The 11,318-nt window shown below is 36.1% G+C and overlaps 1 protein-coding gene across 1 annotated transcript in view; it reads right to left on the bottom strand.

The window, feature by feature from the left end:
- Positions 1-1,139: 1,139 nt before the first annotated feature.
- LOC106475635 (tectonic-1-like) overlaps positions 1,140-11,318 on the bottom strand; it is a gene marked incomplete at its 5' end in the record, with an annotated part of 21,137 nt that continues 10,958 nt past the window's right edge. The window contains 2 exons of the mRNA XM_022379696.1: positions 1,140-1,587; positions 9,635-10,736. Coding sequence (XP_022235404.1) covers positions 1,553-1,587; positions 9,635-10,736 — 1,137 coding nt within the window. The remainder of the gene's footprint in view (positions 1,588-9,634; positions 10,737-11,318) is intronic.

The raw sequence follows: 11,318 nt of genomic DNA, 5'->3' as shown, positions 1-11,318 counted from the left end.
GCTCTAACCGACAATGTTACAAGATAGGTGCTCTAACCGACAATGTTACAAAACAGGTGCTCTAACCGACAATGTTATAAGACAGGTGCTCTAACCGACAATGTTACAAGACAGGTGCTCTAACCGACAATGTTACTAGACAGGTGCTCTAATTGACAATGTTACAAGACTGGTGCTCTAACCGACAATGTTACAAGACAGGTGCTCTAACCGACAATGTTACAAGACAGGTGCTCTAACCGACAACGTTACAAGACAGGTGCTCTAACCGACAACGTTACAAGACAGGTGCTCTAACCGACAACGTTACAAGACAGGTGCTCTAACCGACAATGTTACAAGACAGGTGCTCTAACTGACATCATTACAGGTGTTCTACTTCAATGATGTATATTATGTCGTTGTGTCTCATATTCTTCCCATAAGAAATCAGTGATTTCTTGTTTCTTTCATCGGCTTCATTCAGTAAAAATTGAAACAACTGATAAACATAAACAGTTTGTCCTATTGCTTAACAATTAAAATTTGATGTCAATGGGGTCAATCTGAGTTTCTCTGCCTAATTTATGACATAAATTCTGCCAGTTCCCTACAACTATTCGTGAAGTTACGACGACAGATATATGGACAACTTTATACAGAAAGATAAGAACGTTATATTAAAACAATTTTGAATACACTATCAACAATTCGTGTGACAGCCACAGCTGATTTCACGCTGTTGTCGAACACATGTATCAGAACTATATTTCAACATTACTTAGTGTTTAGTAAGTACTGTGATGCCACAGGGTATGTAACAGTTTTTTCCGATGGAAAATATTCATACACTCAGATCATAAAGGTATGCTGAGATCAGAGGTTTAGAATTTTCTTATATGTAATCAAATTGGAAAATAAAAGAATATGGATCAGCTTGAGATACCAGAACCACAGAAACAGGCCCTGCAAATGCGGCGTCATGTAACAGTTGAGAATTCACGAAAACAAAGGTCAGTGGCAAAGCTGTCCATGTGTCATAGGCAATAACATACAAAACATTATCAAGAAGGATCTACTTCTGGAAAGTGAAAAAAAAAAAAGTCATGTGTACAAGTCGCTTCCAAAACTCATTTTAACCATCGCATACCTTAAGTAGCTGGAGAATGAAATGGGTATTTCATACAAAGATATACCGGTCAAGTCACCGGATGCAGCGCCATTGGTCTTCTATGCACTCACACCATTGAAACGGGTGCTGAGAAACAGTCATCCTCGTATACCAGATGCATTTTGGTGAGCAGCAGGAAGTGATGGTGTGCTTTGAACATTACACCCTAATGATGAAGACATTTGCAATGGAAACTCCACTACAGGGCTGTTGTAAAGATACGGTCGTCTGATAGAGCACGGCAGGACATGGTGACATGCACTGTAACGACGTGGCGAGGCTCGAGGTTATTTTAACACAACGTATTAAACCTGTGATATCGAGCTTATGTTCAATAGCTTCCACTTCGTGATTTAGTAAAACGGTCTGGTTGGAAGCTGACTATAGCTGTTCCATCTGACATCAGGGGCGACGCCTGTTATAAGAAGGGTTTGGGGCTGAGAACAAGGAATTAATTAGTTTAAAAAATCGGTAAACTTTTAGATTGGAGAGGCTTGATTTTTAAGATATGAAACACGCTTTCAATATTCCACCCGACGTTTCGATTTACGCCTTTTTCAAGGGTCGGTGTGATCTTCACAGGCGTAAACCGAAACGTCGGGTAGAATTGAAAAAAAACGACAACAATTTCAAATAAATGTTTTTTTTATTATTATTTTACACGACGTTTCGGTGTACGCCTTTTTCAAAGGTCGACGTAACGTTCATAGGCGTAAACCGAAACGTCGGGTAGGATTGAAAAAAAAAAGACAACATCAAATAAATGTTTTTTTATTATTATTTTACACGACGTTTCGGTGTACGCCTTTTTCAAGGGTTGTGTGACCTTCATAGGCGTAAACCGAAACGTCGGGTAGAATTGAAAAAAAACTTTAAAAGATAATATATAGCACATTCTAACTTCGACAAAAATTTGATTGTATGTATCTCGATGAAAATTCAGTTCGCAATAAAACGTTTTGTAGTATTTAGCTTATTTTCGAGTTTTTCCTCCGTGGCTAGCACACAGCGACGCCTGTGTGTGTGAACTTCAATCATTCTGAATTCACTATTAAACATTTATAAGCATGCATATATAATGTGGCTTAGAAGTCACGATAACTTAACGGTCATAATTGTACCGTAAAATTCTTGAATTTGCTAAAAAAAAATGTTTTTATGCATACCATTTCAAAAGTTCAAATGAGTGAGAAGTCAATTCTTTTACTGACTGCGTGAATTTAATGTAATTGAAATTCACTTGTAAAAACATTAAAAAAAACTCATGAAATTACAACGAATGTTCATTTACATATGTCACAAGCAAATTATAATTTTTTCCACTGGGAATGAACATTATTGGTTAAGTCGGATGTGGAAAAATTGTACCGTCTCTGAAGGGGGGGGGGGTGCACCCTCGCTCGTGGGAACAGCACTAATGTAATCAACGCAAATTAACCGGCCTGTCTAGATTAAACGGAACGCGCTATCTAACTGGCGATAAGTGGTCGCTAGGGGGAATGTGTGTTGTTCCACATTTAGAAACTAAAAGGGTTATTGAGCGTATAATCGGTTGTGTCGGAGCTGTTTAATCCAGGAAGCTCCGGTTCGTTGGGGATTCTGATTTTCCTCATCGCTGCGTAGAATGTCACACATATTAACCACCCATTTTATGAGGAAAATTGCATTAGCAGCCTTGAATATAGATGGCGTGGCTTGGACGTTGGGTTAATTCCTTTGGGGCCTAGAGAACAAGTCTCAACTAATTAAATGGCTCTAATGGTCATTTCGTACAATTATATTTTCTAGATAACTGCGGGAAATGAGGAGTTATCTTAGATCATAATGTATTGATAAAGAGAGATATAGGACTAAAATGAGGCTTTTAACAGTCATCCTTTGTCGAAGAACCTCCTAAACAAGACTTGTAATAACTTGTAAGCCTTTGTTCCACTGCATTAAGCAGCGGGTGTGAGGATTACTCAAGTCCAATCGTATTACACACGGATTTCCACAGAGAGTTATTTATTGTATATTTTTGAAAATATAAAGAACAGCGCACTCTAGGGTGCTCGTTTTAATGTCAACAACTCTCCGTTCTTTTATTTTTCTCGCAGTCCAAACCACACAGGGAGTCCGAAAAGTTTGGAACCATAGGTGATTTGAAACTTTTCTTAATTTCAGACACGTGACTCATCATTCCGCTGTTTCTTCGTTTTTGTTTTGTTTTGGAGCAAAGCCACACTGGGCTATCTGCTGTGTCCACCGTGTGGAATCGAACCCCGGATTTGGGTGTTATAAGTTATCACCGTCCCACCGGGGTACTATATAGCACTGTCAAAGCGTGAAAAGATCCAGTTAATTCTACTCTTAATCCAAACTTATTGAAGTGTCTTATGGTTCCAGAATTTTCGGACAATCTATATTAAACGGCATTAAAAGAAACGGCCAGACAAAATTGTTTGTTTTCTTGTTTGTTTTTGAATTTCGCGCAAAGCTACACGAGGACTATCTGCGCTAGCCGTCCCTAATTTAGCAGTGTAAGACTAGAGGGAAGGCAGCTAGTCATCACCACCCACCGCCAACTCTTGGGTTACTCTTTTTACCAACAAATAGTGGGATTGACCGTTACATTATAACGCCCCCACGGCTGAAAGGGCGAGCATGTTTGGTGGGACGGGGATTCGATCCCGCGACCCTCAGATTGCGAGTCGAGCGCCCTAACCACCTGGCCATGCCACCCCACCCCACCCCCAGACAAAATTCAAGATGTAGAACAAAAAAAACCAATAGTAAATATTATTTTAACGAAATTCAGTCACTTTTATTACAACTAAACTTCTACTTAGTAATACACTGAGTCGTTATTCTAATTACGACGTCATCAACCGTATAAATTTAGTAAGGGAAGGGGGGGGGGGTAAGTGATCTGTCTCCCAATCTTCCTTTCTTTTATTTGGCAAACAATTTAAGATACGATTAATAAGCATGATTAGAATTAATTTTCAGGTACAACCGGTCCTCAATAAGTCGTTCCTGAATAGTCCATACATTTCAGCTGCCTCCTGTCTTTCGTCCTTTACGTTAGATAACGCTGTGTTGAGATAAGTCAAACATCGTAGGTTACTGAAATTCTTGTAAAAACTCCGCCAAATTGCAACGTAATTCATTAAATTAGTGACTAAAAAATACTTTTATTTGTATCTATCAAAACCCTAGTCCACCGGTGGGCCAGAGGTAAGCTTCAGGACTTAACCCTAGAACTCGAAGTTCGATCTCGGAGGCTGACGCAACACGGATATTTCATCATCTTTGCGCTAAAGACATAAACTAATTATAGAGGGCACTCAGCACAGCGCATAGCTCTACCATGCAACATTGGTCATATTCTCAAAAAAATAGGAAAATGTGTGTTATCAATGGACATAGACCACTTTTTTTTTTGGCAGGACAATGAGGAATAATGTTCTACATATGTCCATTATGTTTCATTAAAATCTGATCATTATTGACCGAGTTATAGAGCAAAAACAGTGTGAAAAATCGGTCCCCCATGTTAACAGATATGGGGTTTTGGATTTGTCGTGACATCAACCTTTGACCTTGACCCCCCCCAAAAAACTAAACACTTCTAAGGTAGGTCTTAGTCCAAATGTATACCAACTTTCTTCCAAATTCATTCAGCCGTTTTCGAGAAATCTTGCTGACTAACACACACACACACATAGGGGTGGAAACGTAACCTCCGTCCACCAAAGGCGGACGGAGGTAAAAAACTCTCCAGTGATATCTAATTTATAAAGATGACAACAGTAATTTTACGTACACATGTAAAATCTCAATAACTCTGATAAAACAACAGTATTAATTACATATACTGATCACATGGTGCATGACGTATACAGATAGTTTCCAACATTTCCTCTAGATGGCGTTTCACTCTTATAAAATACCCACGGGCCCGACTCGAAACCCGAACCCTCATATTCTTACATGTCAAAAATCACAATAACCCATTTCTAACAGTCATATAAATATAAGATACACGCAACGTTATTCCGGTCCAAATCAAATAAAGAAAACCTTGATCACCTTAGAACGGTCAAAATAATACCCTAACAAACTTGTTTTAATAAGCCTAATTTTGTTCTTGAGAGTACCACCTAGCGAAAATTAAAAGCAGCATTATTTCCAAGTCCGTGACACAATAATAAATAAGACAAACCAGGTACTTTGATTCTTCGTTCGACACGAAATATTGCCTGCATAACGTGTTGTTAAACATAAATATTTAGAAAAATAGCTCTCGGTGACTCAGCGGCAAGTCTGAGGGCTTATAACGTTCAAAATTGAGCTTTGATGCCTTTGGTGAGCACAGCAAACATCGCCCATAAGTATAAACACATCTTCATTGAGATTTGGTCCAGGGAGGGTCGGGTTCAGTGTTTACCTCTCCCTCCCTCTCAGGAATTGTTATTTTGTTTGCACTGTTACTGAATCCCAGGTAATAACCCTTTTTAAGTTGTTGTTGCATTACTCACAGTACGTTAAGTTTTGTCCAATGTCCGCAATTTTAATTAACATACCGTTTTCGTACAATTCATGAAGTAATATTAACTTGTATATTTTCACTAACTTCACTTATGTATGTTAGCACTATTAGTCCGTGTTCACAATACAATTCCACTTAGCAGTCATATACACACAGACATATAATCCTATTTTTACATACAAACCTTTTAAAATAGAGCTACGTTTGTGTCTAGGATTCAGTTAGTCTAGCACTGTTTGGACTGTAAGATTCTTAATATTTAACGGGGAGAGGTACTTAGGGCTTGGTTCATCATGCCTATTTGTATAGCTTTACTCTCAATTACAAACTTTCCAGACTCTACGCCTATACTAAGAACGCCCTCTAGTAGCAATAGTTACTATTCCAAAATTGTCTCATGAAAACTTTATGAATGAATTTTTCTTTCATGCAGCAATGAAAATAAACGATTCAAGAAACTTCGTGTTTCTTTTGGTATTTTTTAAACACTGTACAGTTTCGTTAGGTCGGTCACCTGATTTCGGTTTTAGTTTTTCCCTCTATACCACATTATATGAAGCAGGCAGATTTCTCTCTCGCATACATTTCTAATGATTTATTAATAAGGTTTGTTTGTTAAGCGCAAAGCAACACAGTGAGATATCTGTGCTGAATCCGCCATAAGTATCAAAACTCGGTTTTTTAGTGTTAAGAAGTCTTAAGACTTGCCGCTGGGGGGCTTTTTAATAAGAAAGATTTTACGAACTAAATAAAAACACAGCTATTAATAACATCATATTTTCTAAAACATTTCTTATTTCAAGATAATAATTCAGGATGGGTGTCGTTATATTAAACAAAGCATTTATTTTATTATTCCGCACTATACTATATACATACTTTAATCAGCTGTCTTTACGATTAATGCAACATTATTGCCATCTAGTGACAAATAAAATAACTAATACAATATTTTCCTAAATGTCAATAACTTTTGACTAAGCATGCTATCTAGATATTTCAGCACTAAAAATTAATCCAGAAAATAAATGTTTTTAATTTAATATTCTATCTTAACAAATCTTAAAATAATTAGGATACACTGATTCATCAACTCCATCTGTTATCGATATTTTTGGATAGCCTAGGAAAGTTAAGACTAATCTTAACCCAGCTAAGAATGAAAAAAAATATCTCGTAATAGATATGTTTAACTAGATGTGCTTTCGCAGGGTCCCTGAAAGTGTTCTGTTTCCAGAGTAAATAAAACCAAATTTAAAAGTAACAAATATTTCTATTTCTTGCTTTTGAAATTCATTTGTAATCTGTGTTGTAATCTATAATCCTTCTCGTGATTCATGGCATGCGCACGTTTTACTGAACGTCACGATAGTACAAAGTGCAACATTAAGCGTCCCTTATGTGACATCATTTTAGTCTCCACTGACTGACGGACAATACACTAATGTATAATGGTGCGAGTGGTTAAAACAGGTGACCCCGTTAGGCTACCCTCGGCCACCTTTCGGGGAAATTAAATTGAATATATTTTAACTAATACTGTTAATTTATTCCTCGAATTTCACGCAAAATTACTCGAGAGCTATCTGGGCTAGCCGTACCAAACTTAGAAGTGACAGACTAGAGGATTGACCGTCACATTATAACGCCACAGATAAAAAGGTGAGCATGTTCGGTAACAGAGTTTCGATTTCGCTATTCGCACATTGCGAGTCGAGTGCTTTAACCACCAGGACAAAATACTGTTATTGAAACCTTACTTACAAGTCTGTTCCTTCATACACTATCCGATTCCCTAATTTTTCTCCAAGCAGTTGATACTACATCTGTTTTAGGTCTTCTTGCTTGTTTCTTTGTTAAATTTCGCATAACGCCACTAGAGGGCTCTAGCCGTTCCTAACTTTAAAGATATAGGAAAGGTAGTTAACACCTCTTCATCCCGTGCGATGAAACTGTGGAGTAGCCTCTGGGCTTAATTTTGATGAAGCACATTGTACGAGTTCTTGAGAAGACCGTCTTTCAGTTTTCGGAGCCGAAGGGTTGTCTTTCAGGCCCAAACTTTCTTTGAGGCTTGAAAGATATCAAACCTAAATTCCTGCCTAGTCAACAGTGGGAATGACCGTCATGTTAATACTTGTTGTAGCGTGTATGCCTTTCTTTATATCAAATTGTATAAGCATAATATCAGCTAATTATCTTTGTCATAAGACAACAATATTAGGCTTATTGTACGCTTAAACGGTACATTTTTATTCAGCTCGCATGTTTGTTTGTTTTCATTCTAACAATTGGTTTATATAAATAGCATTCCAACCACTAGTTTGTTTGTTTTATCCTATCTTGCTCGAGAGCTCTGGAATTGAGCAAAATGGGTCATCTACAAAGAATTTGTTAGACAGATTATGGTAGAAATTATATTATACAATCTTCTTGTAAAAACCCTAGGGGACCAAATAAATAATGCATTGTTTAAAACTACAATAGGCCTAATATTCTATGACCATCAGATATAAAAGACTGTTCGTGTAGGTAGTATTATTACTTTATTTAGTTTGTGTTTGTAATTCATATGTCGAAGCTATGGAAATTTCAAGAAGGCCTAAGTGATAGTCGTATAAATAACGGCGACCAGAGGAGCAAAAACACATAAAAAGTAAAGTCACTCCAAAGAGAAGATTGGTCAGAGAAAAATTAAACGTAAAGTTAGCCGTCATGGTAGTGAAAGGCCTAAATGTTAATATATTAGAGTGAGATCAATAATATTGAAATAAAATAAGTTGTCTCATCGAAGGGTGTCCTAAAGTAACTAACCCACCTCAGTAGACTTTGACAAAAAGCAGACAACTATTGGAAATACAAAAGCAGATGATTATTGGAAGTACAGGATACAACTGCGGTAACTCAATGACAACGTAAGAGAACTATACACGAATGCTATTGCGATAAAAATAGAGAGAAAATAGATAAGCTTGCCAACTGAATTCTAAAGCAATTGAATTTGCCTAAGTGGACTTTTGACAAGAAGACAACCGTATAGTGTTTAAGATATAATTTTGATCACCATAGTGTAAAGAATTTTGTACATACGTTTAACTTGTTTCTGATAAATATATTATTTTAAAAACAATCATTGATCAGTGAACTACTAGTGGTCAAGTTTGATCCCTTAAAAGAATATCTTGTATTTTACAAATCCTTAAAATGTAAAAAAACATATATACTTCAAAGTAAAACATTAAATGTTATTTAATCTTGGTGTATAGAATAAATCTTAATACTAGAAATAAACGACCTTTTAACACCAAATTATTGTTTTTTTTTAACTGGACACTCAACTTTTTGCTTTACAGCTTCTTCCACTAAAACACAAACTGTGACTGACAGTACAATACTTAAAAAAAAAGCTTTGTACTATCAATTACTGTTTGCGTTTTAGTGGAACACTCCTGAAGAAGCTGTAAAGTAAAACATTCAGTGTCCAGTTAAAGAAAATCAACAGTTTGGTGTTATAAGGTTATTTCTAGTACAAAATATTATATTCTACTTATCAAAACTTTAATCTACAGAAAAACATGTTTAGTAAAAGAACATGAAAAAGTCGTTTATTTAAAGACAAAATCAGATCAAAATCCTTGATGATTGCTTCAAAACAGGACAGTAACATATGTTAGAAAAACTGTACATGAAGATATCTCAACGGTATATTTACCCTTTCGTGAAAGTGAAGACTTGTAGAAGTAAATGCTTCATTCCTTTTTTTAATCTCTATCAAAGTAATATTGGGGAATTCTATCTGGGATTGTCATTAATAATTAATAAAGTTGATACAAGATACATGTATATATATTCATATTTTTGTGTCAAGGTGGAAAACATGCAAAGAACAAATAACCAAAAATCACTATACTTTAACTGCTTTGTTTTTCTAAGTTAACAAATAAAAATGGTCTTACCTGGTTTCCACACTAGGAACTGATGACCAACGGTCATGTTAGAATCAAGGTAGCTAGTTTCATTGCTGTCTGCTGATTCATTCTGATATATACTTAAAGAAATAAGGGGCAATCCAAATTCATACCCAAAAATTCCAGATCGTTTCGTTTGCTCTAATCCACTTGTTGTATTTAACAGTTTCGAGTTATAAAACTTTAATTGAAAATGTTGCGTGAGATGAAATGATGAAAAGCCCACTTCATCAGGTTCAACCACAACCTGTCCAAGTAAAATGGTAATTCGTTGATGAACCAGCTCTCCCGCTTCCCAAAAGAAGTGGTATCGAACATCGAAAACGATATTTTTACAAATACGATCTGAATAACTGGGAAGAACAAAAACCGAACTATTCCAGCAGGGTTTGATGGCATTAATTTTTAAGTATTCTTCATCATGAAGATCGGGCAATGGAAAGCTGCTTGTTGATTTATCTTTGACATAATATGAAGTATTATTCGTGCACAGCACATTGATTTCTGGATCTAGCTTGACTTTACTTCCAGGGTGTCTAAGTACCTTTACATCCTTATTATCAAATAACTTAACACTCAACACGGAACTGGACGTTCCTCTGGACGTACAAAGTTCTCGAACACGGATGTTACAAAAAGTCTCTTGGTCTATCAAGAACTGTGCTGGACCGTTCCAGTGGCATTCATCACCATAAAGGTTTTGAGGGATGGAAAAAAGTCCACTTTTAACAAACTGATCACTACTGATTTCCATTTGGATGTTCTGACCATACAAATACCCAACAATTTTTGTTTGGCTCTGAGTGAATGAGAAAGGTACAGGTGGCGAATCATATTCCAAGTTTTCTCTTTTTAACTTTGTCCCGAGTAGAAGTTTCTGGATGTCTTGAAAACTTGCAGTTTCTTTATGGTTTAAGAAATATTGTCCCAAAAATGGACTGTTGTCTCGAAAGATACAAAGAAAAGAATGCAAGTCATGGAGTGGAAATACAGAAGAGTGACATCGATAGACAAGAAAGTTTTCGGTTTTATATCCACCTTGTAATCCAGACAAACAAGTAAAACTTCGTTTACTGTCAGAGGAACAATCCTGAGATGACATGAAAAAAAAAAAAGATTAAGCCTAAAACTTAATGAACATAAAAGCTACATAAATATTAAAGAAATAATGACAGAAAGATAATCTGTTAATGGAATACAAATAATTTAAACTAATTACGCCTTTCATTAGATTATGTTAAAAATGTTTTATTTGGATGCATGCGGTATCATACACCTTAAATTTGTACCAATAACTGTCTTAATGTTTTGAAACATTGTCCTCTGCCTCTTAACAATAGTATGTGACACATTGATACATTAGTTCCAGTAGTTCAAAGCTGTCTTCTACCATTGTTACTCTGTAACAAGTTTGTGAAGTTCATTCTAGTGCTTCAAAGTTGTCCTTTACCATTGTTGCCCCTTAACAACAGTTTGGGACACATTGCTACATTAGTTCTAGTACTTTAAAGTTGTCCTTCTTTTTTTTTACCATTGTCACCCCCTTAACAACAGTTTGTGACACATCAATAAGTTAATTACACTACTTTAAAGTTTCTAGTATTCCCAAAAATATATCAAGAAAAGAGCGCTGTTGTATCTTTCAACAAATAATTAACCTTACAATTAAAGA

This window comes from Limulus polyphemus, unplaced genomic scaffold, assembly GCF_000517525.1.
Source record: "Limulus polyphemus unplaced genomic scaffold, Limulus_polyphemus-2.1.2 Scaffold8899, whole genome shotgun sequence".
Classification (NCBI taxonomy): Eukaryota; Metazoa; Arthropoda; class Merostomata; order Xiphosura; family Limulidae; genus Limulus; species Limulus polyphemus.
This window is presented reverse-complemented; position numbering and strand designations above follow the sequence as displayed.